This window comes from Alligator sinensis, unplaced genomic scaffold (assembly GCF_000455745.1).
Source record: "Alligator sinensis unplaced genomic scaffold, ASM45574v1 scaffold1354_1, whole genome shotgun sequence".
Taxonomy (NCBI): domain Eukaryota; kingdom Metazoa; phylum Chordata; order Crocodylia; family Alligatoridae; genus Alligator; species Alligator sinensis.
In genome coordinates, this window is record NW_005842344.1 from 1,002,113 (window position 1) to 1,022,574 (window position 20,462).

Here is a 20,462-nt window from a genome sequence, read left to right on the forward strand (position 1 = left end):
ATTTCATTTTTATCCGAGTTTCTCTAGCCTCAGCTTCAGCCCATGGAAAAATTATGCTTTTTAAACTATTGATTTTTACATTGTCTCTCAGTTTTTCTTGCTCATTCAGGAGACGGCCACGACACTCCAGACACAACCCAACCTGGTCCCATCTTAGCAACCTGCTGGGTAGGGGCCTCTGCAACACTGGGGAAGCAAAAACCTTCTGAAGCTGCATGGGATGCCACGGTGTGCCCAGATACTCTGCTACGTTATTTGCACAGCAATTATTGGCAAATGATGCTCAGAGCCATGATTTTAACAGTAATATTAATCTTCCTAGTTTCAGGGGGTTGCAGTGCCCTCATAGAGCCAGCCGCTGCCGAAGAACAAACAGGATCTGCAATTCTTAGAGGCAATGCCTGCGTCCAGTAAAGAAGCCTCATTGCAGGCCAGCAATGCGAACTTCCTCCCCAGGTGGTGCACAGGCCCCGGGGACACGCGAGCTCTGCAGACACGTTCTGTCGCTCAAAAAAATTCCCCATCAAGCTCCACTGCGAGTCGCACCCGTGCCCACACCACTGCTGCCAAGACAATCCTGCTCTCTACCCACTACGCTACGCTGCCTCCACACAAGACAAAACGCTCCGTAGCAGTAACTGCAGTCCTGCTTAATCCTCTTGATTAACAAAGGGGGGACAGACTGAGAGCTGTACCTCCCCTTCACATTGAAATCATTCTTCGCGCTAGCTCACTGGACGCCCGCTGTAATCCTCACTGCTGACTAAGCCTAAAGTTTGTTCCAAACTGAAACCTGGAGTTCCTCGTTATCAGAGAGATCAGAGCCTGCCAAAAAGTGACACGCTCGTCTCCGACTGATCACCTCCGCTTAGCAGCACGCCGTGGGGAATTAACTCCCGCTTTTGCTAGCATACCTATTCTCTCCTGAGGGCTCACTCAGGGTACTGTCCTGCCCACACACAAGCACGAGGCCAGTGACTCTCAACCAGGTGCCGCAGCACCCTAGGGTGTCTTGAGATCTTTTCACGGGTGCTGCGAGGTGTCACACAATGCTAGCGAGCACTGTTAGACATGCAAACAGGATTCACAAGATAAACCCAGAGATGTTAAGCAGTAATGCACAAGGTCCAAAAGGTTCTGCCGTGTCGTGGATGTCCCGAGATCTCCGAAACATAAGACTTGCTCTGTTGTTTTTCTGGGCTCCAAAAAACAAGTGAAAATGAAGAGCTGGCACTTTCCGAGCGTGGTTGCGAGTCTAACAACGGGTGCCTAAAAAGGGCGAGAATCACCGCAGTGAGCAGGCCGAAAGCCTGACATCTTATGCTCTGCAGAGCAAATGTCACATTTGCTACAGATGTCAGCTTTTAAAGAGAGTTTTCCTAATTGTGTGTGAAGCCAGTGACCTGTTACTTAAGCCTCAATGAAGGAGCCGAATGTTACACAAGTCATGTAAACAGCTGGGGAGATAAGATTAATGTAATGTGGAAGAGAAAGTCATCTACACTCGACATATTTCCCTTCTCTCCGGGAATTCGGCACGGTACATGGGCAGAAGCCCTTTTCCCCAGAGTCGGCTGGTGAGACTGCCGTTGCACACCCACCGTCAGGGCCCCGGCAGAGCTGCACACTTTGCACATACCCCGCAGGTCTGCCATCCGTCAGTCTGCAGGACAGGAACACAGGGGATCGCTCTTTAAAGCCCGTTTCACCTGTGGGTTAACTAACAAGGCCCAATGGCCTGGAGCCGAGTGAGACTTCCAGGCCGCCAGACACTGCAGCGAGGAGCTCTACTTCCTCTCTGGCTTTTTTTGGGAGCTTCTGAGGGGTACTTGCAAGGGAGCGCTGCGCTGAAGCTGTGTACACACTTACAGTGCAGTCAGCCTGGGTGGAGAGACACGGCATTTAGGAAAAGGCAAAGGGAAATCGAGCCCCTCTTGCCAGGACTGTCACTGATTTCTGCGCTACCCGTAGCACATCTGTTCTGTTTTGAGAGAGTCAAGCACCATTTCTATGCCGCTCAAGCTGTAATTGAGGTTTCTAAGGGCAATTAAGTATTTAAAAAAAAAAAAATCTCACTGTGCAATGAAGTAACGCGAATGCCTCCTAACGCAACTGAGCTGGTAACGGCGAGATGCCTCTACCTCCGCTGGTGGCTAATGAGCTGCAGGTTTGCAATATTCTTACTTCTTTACAAAAAGAAAAAAAGTCAGATACACTAATAAAGCTTCCTGCTTCACTTTACAGTTTCCAATTCATTTATCTATCTGGTAGCACATTAGGTCTCAGACTGCCTAAGTTCCAGGTACTTTCCCTTGAACTCGGTGAAGAAATTGCCGATATTCAGAAGAGTAGGAAGAAAGGGACAATACCACAACACAGGCAGGGGAAAGGAAGGAACAGCACCTGAAGATATACTTTTTGCCTCATACTGAAGAGCTACCTGTAAATTCAAGCTGCAGGCACCATTCATTCTTTACAGCCACTGGACCTTCACTTTCTGCTGCAAAGTCACTTGGTAAAACTTGGTTCTTCGTGGAGTAACAAGCACAGGCCAGGCCAAAAGCTAACAGATCTCGCACTGCGATAAGGAAAGTCGATGAGCTCAGCTCAGCAGCACTGCTTCTGCCACAAAATACTTCCTCCTCCCCATAATACGGTGTGAAGCTGACCCAACTCTTCCCATCACTGAGGGAAGCTGGCCAGCACAAAGTGCACCATTTTCTGACACCCTACTCACCGTGCTTCTTTGTCGCATCTGAATGTCACTTTTAATCTTGGGAAGCGTCTCTCCTCCTGGCAGAGAAAAGAGCAGGGGCCACCTGGCCCTCGCTCTCCCCGAGACGGATCCGCACACAGCCTCTGCAGCGTGCCAGCTGCGCCAGGCAGGAGGGAGGCACTACCACGCGGCTCTCGAAACACGTAGCTCACACGGGTGCTGCTGCCTGCGCAGCCTCAATGCTACGTATTGCAGCCTCGAGAGAAACAACATCTGCTGAACAGCAGCTATCCTGACGAAGAAGCTTGGGGAACTATGAGACAAGCAGGACGAAGGAAGAAGGGCACTTCTCCTTCAGAGATCAGACTAAAATGACCCAGCAAGGGTTCACAGGCCTCACGGCCCCAGGTTGCAGACATTTCGCCCGGTCTGTGGCAGACCTGGCCCATGGCTCTGCCGCAACCGGCAGCCTTGCCCTGTAACTCGAGCCGGGTCCGACAGGCAGGGCTCATCACGTCAGGGCCCTGAAATTCCAGCGTGGCCGCATACCCACGGCAGCAATCCTGCAGGAATTCCAAGTGACCGGCACCCAGATCGCACGTCTCCAAAACGTGGAAAAGCAAACGATACGTGACCTTGTATAAACAGCTCCTCCTTCCCACCAAAAAGTGTTACCGTGCCGCAGATGCGAGCTGCAGCAGCTCAGGGGACAAGCACGTAATACCGGGTCACTTCTTACTTTCTGATGCGAAGCGCCCACCGCTCCTCCAAGGAAGGGCTGGGACAAAGCAGGGCATGCTCGCAGAGCTCTTTGAAGGGCTGAAGTTGAATTCAAACATGACACTTAACAGCAGGTCTTAACATATTTGAAAAAGAGCAACTCTAAACTCTGTTATACAAGATTAAAGTCGCACTTAATGAATTCTTTAGCTGGATTATTATTTCTCTCCGGCACGTGTCCAGGGCACTGAGCATATCACAAGTGCTAAAGCCACGCACTAAGAACATGAGGGCAGAGGAACAGTGTTCAGTACAAAACCTTGATTCCGACTCTCAGAGCCCCATCCTTTACTCAGGCATATCATATGCCAACACATGAAGATCCTCCTCTGTCTCAGTACACACAGCCTCCCAAAATGCCCAAGGACGAAACGCAGCCTTTGCAGCATGCCTGGCTCACAACCCAGGCTGTACAGCAACAGCCAGGAAAGTCTGTTCCAGCTATATGCTGGGGACAATCCACAAAGAGTGAGAGGCAAGGATTTTTGTGGGCAGTACCTTTATTGGACCACCTGTATATATAAAAATCCTTTCCTCTGGCATCCCAAAGTTAAGGAATTCACACCAATACCCTGCTAGCCACTCCTGGGTGCATCTTGTGCCATCTCTGTCCATCTCTACTACTCCTGTCAGGCTACAATCCTCAAAAAACCTGAAGAAACACCATGGTAGGAAAGGTTTTAGCCTCAGCTGAAGCTGGCCAAACTTGTCACTGGCTTTTCATGCAGGGACTCCAAGAAGTTAAAAATATCCAGCCAAGATTTAAAAAGTATGTACCGTCACAGTAATCATCCTCTTCATACAGAAGAGAAAGAAGACAGAGAGCACAAGCTTCAGGCCTCAACCTTAGGTCAGCAGCCACGACTGCCCTGCTGTCCTCACCTGAAGCCAAGAGAAGACGAGGAATACACCCAGTCGGCCCAGGAAGCACTTCAACAAGTGGACCAGACAGCCCTCGCTCCACACGGTCACACGCTGCCAAGCATGAAGCCTGGTCCAAACCGGTAACTCCGACTCTGAACACGTCTGGCTTGGCAGAGATTTCAGCCATAGCTTTCCAGCCTCCTGCCACCCAGCGCTCCTTTTAGCCAAGGAGCTGCAAGGATCCTAATAAAGAAGAATAAAATCCCAGCAAGTTAATTCACATCCCTCCAATAGGAAATCGCACACAATGAGAGGATACAATTGGGCAGCACGATCGCTGAGCTTTCAACCACCTATTGTTACAAACCAAGAAGGTCTCAGTGTTGCTTCCTCCAGGACACAGACAACTCCTTCCTGAATCTCATAATGAGTTGAAAGGTCCCCGAGTCCTCAAGCCTGAGGCTGGGAACGAGCTCTGCATTGATCACGCTTGCACCACCGTCTCAACGCAGAGTTTCTGTGCAGAGGCAATACTTGTCAAGCTATCGCTGCTGGAAGATGATGCTTCCCAAGGCTCTGCCAAGTGACTCGCTTCAGTTGGCTTAACAGCACACCCCTACATTTTTATTTTAGATTACACTAATCCTTTTAAAGTTATCAGTTTCCAAAACAATAATCTTAATGACCAACTTCTGTTAAATGCCACTTCAAAAACCAGAATTAAAGCCTCAAGTCTTTTTGACAGGAGAACAGAAGAAAGAAAATGCATTTTTTAAAGCTTTGGCAATAAAACTTAAACAGCTTATAGACTGTCCATAATCTCCTACGATGCATTTAATATTCATTTTCATCCCCTTTGCTTCAAATGCAAGAGGCACATTTAAGGAGGGAGAGAGAGAGGTTTTATACCTTCATTATAAAAATGTTAAGGACAAAAGGTGAAGTGTGTGGCCTTGCCAGGACCAAGCCTGAAACACCCGTCAGTAAGAAAACACTTCTATGCCCAGAGGTTGAAGCCTCCCCCAGTGACCTTCACAGGGTTGCACGTTCGGACTAGCTGTCCGTCTCCTGCCTTCCACCTTTCGATGGTCCAGCACGACACAAACTGGTCCATATTTTGTTGCAAGGCAAAGCGTCCAAACTCAAAATGTGCCATGCGCTTGGACCAAGAAGCGGAAGAGCTGGAGCACTAAGATACTGGTCATACATATTATAAGAGGAGACAGAAACCAACACCCTGCTGATGTGCCCCCAAATCCTGCCCACGTGCTAAGAATCCACAATTAATACTGAAGTCTTTGCCAAATTTTGACTTTCCTGAGTAGATTTCCTCTCCTCTCCAATACTCAGGTTAGCAACCGAATACAGTATTCTTCCTTACCTCCTCTCACACTGCTGTGCATTCTTGTTTTGCCATGTCAATCAGCTGCTCCGCTTTGCCTCCGAGACGGTTGGTAATTACAGAATTAAGCGCTCTGGAGAAAATCCATTACAGTATTTCTTCCTTGGCTGCTCTTCACCGAGGTCTGCGCATGGGACCAAATTATTTAAGGAAAAAAATGCCTGGTCTCAGCCTACGTCTACAGTTCGATGCAAGCAGAGGGTACGGTTTCCACTGGCTGGAGCCTATGAGCATTTTACAAGGCTGGGCTAGTAGCCTTAAAGAAGTGTCCATTCAAAACAGTTCAGAGCTTGAGCTGCTTTGCAGTTGAAAGGAACTGCCAGGATAATTTTAAAAAAACAAACCTGTACCCAGCACGAGGCAGAGTAGAAGAGACTGAGGAAAGTACAGAGACATAGAGCAAGCTTTAAAGAAAAAGCACTGCGAGCCAGGTCCCGGGCTTTCAAGCACCCCTGAAAGATCTAGGGGTGCGGTGCGCACACGATAAAGACAGTTATTGCCCAAGGAGCGGACGGAGCCGAGGACATCCTGGATTTCTTCGAGTTCCGGTTTCGGTGAAAGGAGGTCATTCATTACATTCCCATTTTATTCCGTGTTCATCAGGATCTCCCACGGATGGGGAAGAAAGCCAGAATCTGGAAGTACAGGCCCATTTCTATCCTCTGCACTGTTCAGTTTTCAACAAACGCACGGAAAACCCATTTTTCCTTCCCATGAACTGTATTTCTACCACATCAACACAGAATCTAGTGCCAGATACAAAGTTAATGGCTGGCATTGAAAATGTCAATAAATGACTACCTTGCATGGTGAGTCACTGACATGGATATCAGAGCTAATCCTCCTCCTCCGGCATCACAGACAACTAATCTGAAAATAGATTCTGGCACCTCACCCCCCCTGGCTCAGAGCTTCGTTTCACAGCGGCAAGGAAGAAACAGGTGAAGCAGAAGGAGCTAAGCATCAAAATCTACCTACTGCCCGGACCCACGTGAGGTTCGACGGACACCAGACAGCATCCCGGAGCCCGCGAGGACACGCCATGTTCTCAGACGATCCTACCCACACGTCGGGTACAAAGAGCTGGCAAATATGAAGTTAGGACAGAGATGCACAGTGGTAACCCTTCCTTCACCAGTCAGCGAAGGTAGCGACTTCTTCCACAGAGGAAACAGAAGGACTAACATGACGCCATGAGGACAGAGACCATTGCAGCTTCCGTGGCAGGGCCAGAAGGAAACCAAGGCCACTCTTACCTCACTATGCCGTGTTTCCGTTCGGACAAGAACTCCACCCAGCCTTACTTATAAGCCTTTAGTTTGGGCTAAGCTCGCATTTCGTTACAGAGCAAAAAAGCTGGCCTGGGTCAAAGGTGGCTGGTGTCAAAACTCTGATCTTGGAGAAGAGGGAACTTGCAGTCACCGAGCGAGAGAGAAAACTGCTCAGAAGGGACTGAAGCAGACAAGGCAGAGAGGCAAAGCCAGGGAAGGTGCAGTGCTGGAGTCTGGGGAGGCAGGGAGGACTCAGGAGCTGCGCACAGCTGTTGGCAAGAGGGAACGGTGGGCACCAAGGTCCCTTCAGCCTCAAGCACAATAGCCTTACGTGGTGCCCTTGAGAGACAGATAGTTAAAATAAGGAAAGCAGCCAAAACAAGGCCCGCTTGCAAAGCCCTGGGTTTGAAGTAGGCCGAGAGTAACCTGTTTAAACAGGAATTTGAATAATTCATCCTACAGTTTTCAATCCCTCACCGCGTAATCTATTTTGCCTCTGAATTCTGGAGTTGCACCATGCCCCCAATCTCCTAGCTGCTCTCAATAAGCTAAACTGAATTAGTTTAAAGGGCCTCACCATTTTAGAAGCATCACAACAGCCTCAACCACGAGCACTGCATGTGCTCAATAAAGCTGCCATTTGGCAAGGTTTGGAACAGACGCCCCACTGAGATTATCGGGTGTCAACTTCCATCTGGCATCTGTTAAAGCTGGGAAAAAAGGCCAATTCTTATCAGATCTCCAGACATAAAGAGCACTTCCACTTTGTGTGTTCACCACTGGAAAAAACTTCTTTGTGTTTCAAACTTTAAAAATACCTTGCCCTTGAGGTTGGCAAGTCATCCAACCTTGGTGCTCCCTTTAAGACCCCTTTCCCATGCAAAGGTGATAAAAGCAATCTTACAGTTACAGAAATTCCCAGCACATAAAAATCACAGGAAGCTGTTGCTAAGTAATATTTCTACCTAAGTAAACAACACAAAACATTTCCCACGCACACCTCTGAACTCTGCTACTCAGACCTGCCTCGAAGACACGCATTGCAGCACAATTTCCCCTGGCAACACCACCTCCAAGGACCGTCACTTCTAGCTGATGGCAGATGCCGAGAGCTTCGGGCCACAGGATATTTTTGTGGGTGCTTTGCTGCACAGCTTTCTATAGGAAGCAGAAGCAAGCTGCCATTTCTGTAACTCTGGCCCCATGTTTCCCAGCAGACTCTTTTCATTCTTGTCAGTGGGCAAGACCAGGACTGGTCTTCCTGCAGACACAGCACCACTAGGCTAGCTAGTTTTTCTGTTACGACTCTTTCTTGCAACCCCGAGCTGCCCATCGCACTAGGATCAACGGTTGAGCATCACCTTACTCAGCACCTCTGATGAAAATATTCATTTTATTCGGATGAGAGTGACAGTGCCACCCGGTCCAGCCACACTGCCCACCAGCCCCCTCACCAGCACGAGGGCTCAGAAGAAAGAGCATATCTGCAAACCTGGCAACTAGCCTGCCCAAGTCGCTGGTTCAGACTTCGAGGGTCCCGTGGAGCCCCAGAGTCACAATGGTCTGCACCCCAGGATCCCCCCCAGATAAATACATGGGGATTATCAGATAGTATATGGAGACTGTCTTCTAGCTTATTTTTATTCATTTCACATTTCCACCCCCCCCCATCTCCCTGTCATTCCCTCTTGTTCTTCTCCCCTCCTCTAAGTGAGCATGGGACACCAGTTGCAAACAAATGACTGCAAAGTCTCCCCAAGACACTTAAACCCACGTGTGTATCCCGAGAGGTGGCTGAAGAAAGGAACTTGAGAGCAGTGACTAAGGGGGAATCCTATCAGAAGGCAGAGCCGGTCTTCCTCAAGCGAGAGACGCACACATGGTATTTCTATTACAGTTAAGAGGGAAAGCCACATGGAAAAAAAATGCAAAATATGAAAGTGATGTTTGACAAACCCACCCTGCCAGATCTGAGGTCAGAGACACTGGCTTTTCAGCTATTTTGTCTACTAAATTCTTCAGGAAAGACCAATTCTAGCTGAACAGACTGCAACCTGCATCATCAGGGTGATTAAAAAAAAAAAAGAAGAATTTATGACTTAAAAAATGCTTTAGCAAAATGAACCTGAAGATGCACAATGGCCTTAAAAATACATCCCTGAATAATTGTACGTTAATTGAACTGCTTTTTTCTCACCAACACAAGTCACTAAAAATCAAGGAAATCATTAGTTAAACATCCCGAACCATCTCTTAACACCCAAGTATATGCCATTCTTCAGCACTGCAAATTCTCTGCTACTTCCAACGTGCAACTGCCCCCAGACACCAATATAATTCCTACGAAATCTCACACAGGCACAATCTTAATTCTGACCTCAGCAAAACCCAGTCACCGACAGACACTTTAGTCTGAAAACCTCGAACCCGTTACCTCTAACTAAACACCCTTGACTCGAGTTACAGCTGCACAAGCATGATTCAAAGTCTGGGGCATAAGCTTGGTGTCTTTATACTTCAAATAAAGAAGAGTTTGCTGCGGAGAAGGAATCAGAATTGATTTAAAGAAACCAACCACTCAACCAAAGAGAAACCCTAGTCACGAAACAGGGCAGGGATGGACGGAGGTCCAGAGACATTGCCGAAGCAGCCAGGCTATACCCCCGTGCCCTGCTCCCCGCCACATCAGAAAAGCTCACGTTCCCAGAGGAGCGTGTGAAATTGCAAGAGAGAAACCTGGCAAGTGAGTGACGGGAACCTGAAAACGTGACAAACCGAAAGGCACAATTTCATAAGTGGGCTTTTTGGCCTCTGCTCCAGAACAGAAGAGAAGAGGACTGATCCCTGTATTAGCAGCCCTCCCTACAATGTTAAACCTCTGCTTGCTTGCTCAAATATTATAAAGTTGGTAAGGGAAATTGCATGGGGAAGAGACGCATTTAATCCCTGCTCCATGCATCAATCACATGGAGCAGGGATTAAATGCTGGTGGGGGTGAGGCATCTCCAAATTAGCAACAACATGCCTCTAAAGGCCCTGACTGCCACATCACGTTACCTGTTAGCATCTACATCAACCCTGTCTGCTTTATTTTGGAGCACAGGGAAGAAGAGCAGTAAGTTTTAAGTCTGAGATGCCTTAAAAGGTGAAGTTCAAGAGCTTCTCCAAAAGGAAAGGCCAAAAAGTTTCTTAGCGTGCTCAGCACCCAGAGCTAAAAGCAGATATTCAGGAGAGCGCAGGTCCCACTGCCAGCGCTCCCCTGTAGACTGAAGGAAGAGGAAGGAGTTCGATGTCCCTCCAGAGAGAAACAGAAATGGATTTTGACAGAAGTTGAGAATTATCCATCTCCTTAATCCAGCCAAGCTAGAAGAGCAGATGGGCAAGTTCTCACTTTCCTCTTGAATCCTCACAATTGTTCGTTCTCCTCTCGGATCTGATGTCTCTATGTATATGGTCTGTGGCATCCGAGGGAGAATCCCGTCCAGCAGACTGCATATTCACTGCAGGTCAAATGCGGACAAACAAAGAAGGCATCCATGTCAGCATTCGTGATGTTTCGGCTTTGGGATCACTAATGAAAGCAAGCTGGGAGGGAAACCATCAAGTTGCTTTATGCATTTTGTCTTTGGCTGCAGAACTGATTTCACATAAATACTGTATCTCCACACACACACTTCTATACGTCACAAAGATATTTTAAAGAAGATCTGTAGTACAACAACCAGCAACATCTCTGCAGGTAGAAAGCAAAAGCAATGAACAGAGGAAGCTCTCCCAGCCAGTCTGCATCTTCGAAATGCTTAAGGCATCCTCACCCCAGCATCAAATCTCAAAACAAAGAGCCTACAATAGGTTTATTAAGCTTTGAATACACAACTTCACCAAGCTTTCTGCCCTAGAACAAGGATCCTACTGAGAATGTTACAGTCAATTGACTGCATTTCATCCCAGGCTCAGGTCCGCAGAGAAACCAAGAGAGAGCTGGAAACGATCTAGACCAGAAAGAGAGGAGTCGAGATGCTCAGTGGGCTGGGATAGCTGCTTGAGACCATAAGAGAAGCCTCAGACCTGCAGGACAGCTGCCACCACTTCAATATCCTGTGCACGGACATGCCGTGGTAAACAGAAAGGTAACAGAAAGCGCCGTGTGCTTGTGGCTGGCACAAGAACAGAGAAACGGGTTCCAGTAACAGGTTTGGCTAAAGAACCATCATGTGATCCCAGCCATGGTTAGCAGGAAACCTACCTGCACATGAGTTCGCATTTTCACTGCTTATGGCTGACCAAAAACAAATACAAATAAAAAAAGTCCTCAAGGGATGCTGGCAGGTGCGACAAGGCACTCATGACTACAGATCGCGCGCTGCTGAAAACGGGATTGCAGAGGAACCCGCCTAGAACGCTTAGCATCCGAGAGCTTCGTATCAACAGTTTGTCAAGTGTGGTTTTCAAGTCGCGTATCAATTGCAAGTGTTGCCACTCTAAATATTTTGACCAAGTCTTATAAAATGAATGCACAAGATCTACAAGGAAGTCTGTGTGTGTTAGTAAACTTGAAGAGAATGACTTTGCAAGCAATCAAAATCAAACATAAAAAAAGACGTGAGCTGCCATAACAATCAAATAAAGAGTTGAAATTTGAATTTGAATCATCACATTCTTCATCTTAGAACTACATACGTGCACGTGCACACGCACGAGTCCACCCCCACCCCCCAGCCATTTCCAAAATGTAAAATGTCAGACCTTTTGTTTATAAAGAAAACCAGATAATGATGTTGAGACACTGATACCGGTTAGTCGCCCAGTTTGGAGAACAACACCACCACCACCACCAGATAATAAATATATATATATATATATTACAGAAACCAGTTTCTGATAATGGTTAGCACTTAATCTACAGAAAGCAGCTTAAAGTATTCTTAGATGTGGTTCTTTAAATAGAAAACTACAAAATGACACAAACATTTGAAAAATTTAAAAAGTTTCATAAATATTTCTGTTACTTTCTTTCATCTCCTGGTACTTACAGGACAACATAAGTCTGTATCTGAAATAAAGGCAGCACTTAAGGGGAGAGGGCGGTATTATCACTACCTGGATGGATTTACTGGCAAGGTGGGATCTGTGAGAGCTGCCACCAGGGCACACACAAAGCCGTCTCGCGCTCTGCGTTCCTACCTCTCTGACAGCGATCGTGGGTCCAGCACCGCTCGATGAAGATGCCGTTTATTACAGTAGGTGGGCAGTTGCTCTTTCCTTTCACCGTTCCTGGACACACATCTCCACACTCCTCTTTATCATCCTTGTTAGCAACGATGTAGTTGTCTTCCACGGAGTCCAAGATCCTTGACCAGTCAATGGTGGACAAATAGCACAGTTCATTGTTCTTCTCAATCCGCACAGCACCTCGAGTAATGTTCATCAGGTTATAAAGGCCTATCTCTTTCAAGTGAACCATCTCGAATATGACCAGAGCATAGTTAAAGAAGAGATGAGTTCCTCGAATCACAGTGAGGTTGGGGAAAAGCCCCTTTAAACTTTCTAGGCCATAAACCCGAAAAAGCAGTAAGTAGTCTGTAATCATAGTCAGTTTGGGAAAGCTGAGCTCACGGAAATCTTCAGGCTTGGTTTTAAACATCAGTAATATTTGCAAGTGGCCTTCAATCACCGTGCAGTTCTCCAGCATATTCAGCCGGGTCAGGTTGTTCCGGATGTCCATGCTCTTGCAAACTGGAAATCAAAGAACAAAAACAATTAATCTCTGTTTTCTAAAGAACCAGGCATGCTCCTACACCCTGTAATGCACTGCATGCTCCGAACGGCAGGGGGGACGCTTCAAAGCGTGGGACGAACAGCGGGAAGCGCACTGCAGGGAGCACTCCCATACATAGGTGGGGTTTGCAAGACAGGATCATGTGCTCCGTCATCTGCGATTTCAATTTATGTTCACCGCGAACGGAGCCTCCAGGTTGAAGCAAGAGTCCTTATACAGTCATTTGGCATTTACAAGAGAGGAAAGAGTCTATTCAGCAGAGTCTGTTGCCAAGAAAACAACACACCTACCCCATTTTGGATTATGCAATTAATACAAAGGGATTACTGGGAGTAATTGGGCAATGGGGCCTGGTTGGGAAGAGCAGATGGAGGAACAAACAGAGGGAAGCAAATGCAGCAGTGCACCCCACGCTGCAGCCTCAACATCGCTGATGAAGTCCAAGTTCGTTCCAGCAACCGAGAAGGAAGCCCGCTGCTCAGATTTGCTGCTTCTCCCGCGATTACATTCCAGGTTGGGAACCTTCTCCCTGCCGTATCTCGTTCAGCACTTTACTCTGCAGAGCCATCGTTCGCATTGCCAGCTCTCTGGATCCCTCAGCAGCGACAGGAAAACGGAGCAATGTGAACTCAGGCTCTAGCAAAATAAGGAGCCAAAGACGCAACTCGGTTAATTTGTGCCAATTCGAGAAGCAAAAATCACCTTCCTCAGCTTGCGCAGGTTTGGGTGACACAGCTAAAGCCCCACTGGAGCCTGCGATCAAAAAAGGCGTCCAGCAAAGTCTAGCTGAAACCACGGCTGAAGTTCCTCACTCAGCTTGGTCCCTCCAGTCCGCAGAGCAACAGGCACCGCTCTGCCCGCGGGCCCAGCTCCCACGCAAAAGGCCTCGTGCCGCTCTGCAATGCAGGGCCTCCAGGTCCCACTAGAACCATCTCCTCCACGCCGCTCATCTGTCCACACCAATCTTTCAATATTTCTGGCCATCACTTTTGGAGGATACTAAAATCCCCTTTATTGTGCTCTGCTCTTCTCCTGCTGCAGGAGAAGGGCAACAGTGCTCCTGGTCATCTGTAAACCTCTGCTATCAAAAGAGAGAGCTGACTAGAAACCACCATGAAAAAACTAAAATAGAAAAGTCACCAACAAACCTGGGTTTTTGTTTGCTTGTAGACATCAATCCTCCAGCTCTTCCTGCAAGGGGCAATCTACAGCTGATCAAAATGCGACTAACAAACATCACTTAGAGGAGGATGGGTCTGATAAGCCCTTTACTAGCCATTTCTCACTTCAGTATTTACACTGCTCTGCATCTTTCTGCCGTGAAGACCTGAGCCGCTGGGAGCGTTCCTCAGCACCTTGCCTGGCAGCAGCTAGGTGGGTTCAGAGCCAGGCCCTGCGCTCTCTGAAGTGCTTCAGAAAACCCAGGATTTGTCACTGGGACATAGCCAACCCCTTATCTGCCCAGAGGCAAACAATAATGCTGGACTAAAATAAACCATACACTTGATAACATGTCTCTGTCTAATTTGGTGCAGGCAGGTACCACTATCTCTACTTGTTTCCCTAATTAGCACTTTTCCAGGGCACCTACCTGCACATGCCCTTTAAACCAGGACTTCATCTCCCAGGTCTAATTCTGTTGGCGATTATTAACTCTTATCTCCCCTACCGGGTCCAGAGCCAGCAACCTAATTTAATTTAATTAACACCCACACAAACATCTCTACTGCACCGACTGCATCAGATGCACGAGCTAGAGCACCGTATTTGTCACGGGTACAATTTTGGGAGTATCAGACGCAACCGTGTCCCTTCAAAAATAAAATCACTATTACAGGACCATTAAGCTCTGTAAATTGTGAAGTCAAAGCCTGTTCTTGAAATTCCTTCACATTCAAACACCTCAGTGTTTAATGCCGTGTCTCACTACCTGCAACCTGTGATCTTTAGAGGACTAGCTAGTCCAGAACAAACTCTTCTGAGATGTACTTAGCAGGAAGAGGTCCAATTAGTTGAAACCAAAGCCATCAACTTATTTTCTAAAGCTCAGGAGAATTTGTACGCGCTACATTCCCGCTGGAGCAGACCTGGGCAGCTGCATTATAAACATTGACGTTTACGGCTCTGCAAAATCAGTTAACCACAAAAGACAGAGGTGTTGCTAAGCTGTGCTCAGGTGTGCGGAGCTGTTTAGATTGCAAGGTCTTTGTGGCTTGTTTGCTACCTGCTTTTAAAACACTCGGCACCCCTCTGGCACCATACTATACAAATTAAAGTATTAACTGTTAGTGGTGCTACTGAGTATTACTACGGGAAGATTCAAGACTGAATATTGGCTACTTTTCAAACAGCAATTGGACAAGTGAGGCATGTTCAGTCTAGACAGTATTTTGTGCTTCTTCATTTTAGCTTAAGGCATGTGATATATTTATCTTTGATTTCTATCAGTGATATCATCCTTGCTTAAACACTGAGGATTTAAATTGCTTCCTATGGAAGACGTTGTTTTATTAGCTCAGGTTAGAAAACGGAGATGAACACGTGTAGGTGTTGTGTGTGGGGATCCAGAAATGCTCCGTTCCCCCGGGGTGCAGCACACTGGACACGCATCTCTACGTGCACGCCACCTTAGCACACGCTTAAACATTTCCCTGGACCAGAGCCCCCAGGACAGGCTGGCTGAGCCCCGCTTGGTTCTGGAGGATCCAGATTCATTCATTCACAGCTCATTAAGAGGAGGCAGTTAATGGTTTTTTAAAATGTAATTTGTTGTTTAAAAATAAACAAGAACAAGTCATTTGAACAGATAATCTACCTGTGGTTGGCAAACCACGTATTGAAATAAGGCCCTCATAATGCACACATTCAGCGCGTCCTGCTGCTAAGAAGGATTTGCTTTCAGTCCAGAAGCAATCATGGGTGGGCCAGTAGATTTCCTCAACTAGTGTATTTTTACCTTTGGTTTAAATGAGAGCAACAGGAGTAATCTGACACAAGTGGATTTATATATTCTACCCCTTTCACAAGCCCAAAAATATAGCGAGCCACCAATCCAAGAGTACTTTTCAATGTTTGAGTCCAAAGGACAACACTGAATGCAAAGAGAACTACATTGTCACAATCTGCTTTAACTTATCCTAGAAAACTTCAATCCACTTCCAAAACTAGTCAAACCCTAAAAAAACGTTAACATTAATATTGGACATTAAAGGTTACCACTGCCATCACCATGTGGGTCTTGCACAATAAAGCCACCGAACCCATTTCCTTGTAACCTTTGCTATGGATTTGCTTTTTCCTCCATACGAGAGCTATACAACATTCCCGTTTCTCTCGAGGATTCTCCAAGCAACAAACACACACGAACTATGGAGACACTTCTGTGCTTTCCTAACAGAGCCCAGCCCCCCACCCAAGTGCACGCAGACAGACGCACACAACGAAGCCAATGTCTCCTGGGCCATTATGGCCTGGCAGGGAAGGCAGCATTTTAAAGCTGGCGAAGCAAACACTTCCACCACAGGAACGTGTGCATCAGCTCCTGCGAGCACAACAGAGACGGGGCTCCCCTCTGCGAATGCCAGCCATTTCATTCTGACCGATGGCACCGGTCCCGACGCACCGGGTGCCCACCCAGCAAGACCGGCGCTGCCGCTCGTGAAAGACTCGACGCGGAGGGCACTATCCCCCGAGGAGCGAGGTCCACGGCACTTGGGTACTCAGCCACCCGCATCCATTGCCATCTCGCACACACCCCAACATGCTCAAAGCTGCCAGAGCTTGTCATGATACAACCACGTTCATGAAAAATTAGGCATCAAAGGCCCATGCTTTAATCCACCGAACGTTACAAAAACCCCCGCATGCACGTGGTAGAAATTTGTTTGATGCATTTCAAAGCGTAAGAGAAGTGAAGTGTTTTCTGAAAGGCTGCAGGAACACACTGTGCAAAGGATTCACTTCCCAAAACGCTCCTCGAGCGCTGGAGGCAGCAGCCCCTCGGCCCGGTGCCATGACCCACGCAAGCAGTGCTCCTTATACAACCACCACGCACACGTTGCAGTTAAATCACCCACTGGCCCGAAAGCCTGACGGCCCAACCGTTCAGGGTCTAGCTTGTCTTGGCTCAACAGGCATGAGCGTGGGGTTTTTTTAAACTACTTTACTGAATTTTATTAAAATCTCTTAATGATTGTTCATAAACCTGATTAATTACAAATAAAAATTAAACTTGGCAACACTACTGTAAGATTCTGAGCAATATTATTGCTCAATAGGATTTTTTGGCATTATATCCTAGTGGCTTCATAAATCATTACTGGGAGAACGTTAACACACACACACAACATCAAAGGTGATGTGCTTTTCAAGGTAGAACAGGAAACCCTGTGAGCAATGAAAAGCAACCTCTCTGCCTCACCAACACCTTTGGCCACGGTAGGAGCCAGACAGCAAGTTATCTTTCTGCACATCGCAAGCATGGAATAAAATATTGGGAACGGCTCAGACGTAGCTTGCACGGGCCGTTTCAGTCCGTCCTCAAAACAAGTTAGAAGAGGAAGGGTGCTTTCAGGGCAGGCACGCATGGAGTGAGCGGGGCTTTCCCTCTGAGGTTTCACAAAGGCTACCACATTTAGTATCTCCTCTGAATCAACTACTCCGCCAAATGCTGCCGAGCTTTAAATTAGAAAGTACCTAAATACCCTTTGAGGGCACGGGCAGAGGAAACAGGGGAATACCTGGTAATAAATCTGTTCACTGTAACACAGGAGATGTTTTCAGTATCATTTTCCTGCTGAAAACCGAAACATCTGTATTTGCTATTTTGATCTTTAGCATTCTGGCCACGCCGAGGGGCCAGCACCTTTGCTGCAGCCACACCGCTGCTTCTCACCGAGCGCTGGTGTAACGTGCTGCCCGAGGCCTGGAGGAGGAATCAGCCAGAGCAGCAAGCTGGCCGCTCATCAACTCCCACTGGCACAGAAAGTTCAGTGCGGCTCCCCAACAACAGAGTACCGCAGCATCTTCAGACTTATCCCGCTCCCTACCCCGGATCTGGATCACGCCCAAGGTCTGGGTCCTTATCTTCAAGGCCCTCTATGGCCTGGATCCAGGAGAGCTAAAAGGGCACCTCGAGCTCTGGGATGGAGACTGTGAGGAACCAGGAGCCTGCTCTGGTGCAGTGGAAGAGACAGCACTTGTGGCCCTAGGACATCAAATAGTCCCAGGAAACGGCCTGAAACCGTGGGGCGGAGGACTCCAGAACTAGGCGTCACGCAGCCCCCGCCTCCTGTCCAAGGGCCAGGTGCGCCTCCGAGACCACGGCTCTCTAACGCAGCGGTGCTCAAGCAGTCTAGCCCACAGGCCAGAGAAGTGACACGGGGACAGTCTGCGGGCCAGATCCTGCACATGGGGCTGGACCCACTGCAGGGTGGGCACACGGGTTCAACCTGGCACGCCGCAGGGTCTGGATCTTTGGTGGCAGGGGAGCAGTGGCATCATTAATACCCGTGGCTCTGGGAGCAAAGCTGCCACTGCTCCCCCACTGCCAAATTTCTGGGAAGCTCCACGGGCTAGAGTCTGAGCACCACTGCTCTAACAGACCTACAGCAACAGGCATACAACCAAAGATACATGCACCCCCACCCCCCTGCCCCAATTAAACAACACTCCCAAGAACAAGACACTGCACGAGCTTATCCAGGCAGAGGATGAGCGAACAAACGCTGCGAGACGCCAGTCACATTGCACACGCAAGGCTGGAAGGCGCCTGAATGCTACAGCGATCGGCATGGGGCAACAACCTAGCTGGAACAAAAAGGAGAACAGCAATTTATTTTTTAAACCATGAATCTTTTAAATAAAGGCCCAACCCATCATTGCTGGCATCTGTTACGAAGTTCTACTGAAAACTTTTTGTAGAATTTCATACTCCCATAAGATCAGAAGTGTTAACCATTATGCACCGACTGACAAGGACCACCTGCACATGCCTCCTTTCTTCCAGGTCTCACTCCATCACCTGCATCACAGGCGCCAAGCGTAGCCAAGTACATTCAGCTTCTTCATGGATCAAAGTTACAGAATTGCTGCTATTTCAGAAAATCTGGGTTTGCCTTCTGCAGACCTCGGTCTCTTCTTGCACGGTTCAATTCTCCTGAGCAGTTGGAGTCCACTGGTGTTGTAACCACTCACATGACCCCTCTAATTCTGTAGTTACCATAAACACAACTCAGTTTTAAGCAAAGCAGCAAGTGTTTTTCCACATCTCCCCTCAGCAAGACTTCCTGGGGTGGGGAGGGGCAAGGGCAGAAATCAGCAACAAGTCACTATGAAGACTAGTCAAGTGAGCTGCCAGCACAGAGAGACTACCAGTTCAAAAACCAGCTATTATGGAGTTTTTATTGGGGGGTTTAATACGGTTTCCAAAACAAACACAGAATCAGCTATTTAACCCTCAAATCTGTGCTCCAAGTGCTGCAGCTAGAAGGCCTAACGCTGCTCTCACTGATGCTAGTGACAAAATTCCCACGTCGCTAGACGCCACTATTTCTGTCAAGCAGCGAGGCCGGCCAGAGCGCGGACCTCAAGGAGGCTGGGAAGAGGCCCGCGCGCAGCCTGCCGCAGCGAGGAGGCAGAGCCCGGGTGAAGAACACGCCTGTGTCCTGGGCCACGGAGCTACCCAGAGACGGTCGATCGGGGGCAAGGCACAGCAGCACTTCCAAACACATGGCAGAGGCTCCTGCACAAACTAGTCTGCCAGTAACACCCTCAAGGTACTGAAGAGAGACACGAGCTCTGATGTCAGACTGTAGTTTTCAAGGTACTGTCTACTGGGGAGAACTACAACTGACACTTGGCTTAATAGCGAACAACAAGCCCTAACGACTCGCCGCAACAGGCTCTGGCCCCATATCCAGAGTCCTGCATAACCCAGCACCGCACATGAAGACAATTTGTTTTGCTGACTGGAGTATTTAAAACCTGCTCACACGTGTGGATAACAGCAGTCATTCGGATCAACCTCCCTGCACTTCTGGTTTCCAGGAATCGTACGTAAGAAGGGGGCCGAGCTTCTATAAACGAAGAACGAGTTTCAGTCTGGTTTTTACAAGTGCTCGTGGCTCTCGAGTGACGGTCTCCACCCTGCGGAGATGGGACACGAGGCAGGCACTGGCCAGGGAAGACCTCAACTGAAGGGGCTCAGACCCGGGGTCCGGCCCGTTTCGTACTGTTTTAACAAACACAATCTAAGAATGAAACACCAAGGTTTAGTTTTAAGCACGGTTTTCCTCCCGTTAGCGAGGCCTGGGCAGCGAAGCATGCTCAGACCAGGCTATGATGAAGGTGAGAGCCTGTTTATATGCCCCTGGCCTCCTCAGATGACCTCTCTCAGGCAGCTGCTGTCTTTATTCCTGGGCAAGGGGAAAAAAACCTCTGCTGAGCCAAGGCCAATCCTCCTCCGACAAAGAGACTGCTTCTTCTGTGCTGGTTGCACAGACTCCGCAGCCCAGCCCGAAAGGCTCAGCTGAGCCCTGGGAGCTGCTACCGTTTTTAGGCTTGTCAGAGAAATAAGAACGCCTCTGTTACGCTCATCCCCGGTGAAAGCAAAGGGCAGGCCGGAGCAATGGGCATCCCCGCAACGTACTA

General features: G+C 48.2%; 1 protein-coding gene across 3 annotated transcripts in view; it reads right to left on the minus strand.

Moving 5' to 3' along the window:
* Positions 1-19,841, minus strand: part of INSR (insulin receptor) — a 66,954-nt gene extending 47,113 nt beyond the window's left edge. Inside the window, exons 1-2 of one of the 3 annotated variants that reach the window (XM_014522363.2) lie at positions 19,805-19,841; positions 12,218-12,769 (exon numbers count right to left, since the gene is read on the minus strand). In XM_014522363.2, the coding sequence (XP_014377849.2) occupies positions 12,218-12,769; positions 19,805-19,826 (574 nt within the window). In that variant the 5' untranslated portion in view covers positions 19,827-19,841. Of the gene's footprint in view, positions 1-4,378; positions 4,563-12,217; positions 12,770-18,795; positions 18,954-19,804 lie in introns of those variants that run through there. The other 2 variants (XM_025210312.1, XM_025210311.1) reach the window with 2 other exon arrangements.
* Positions 19,842-20,462: the final 621 nt, after the last annotated feature.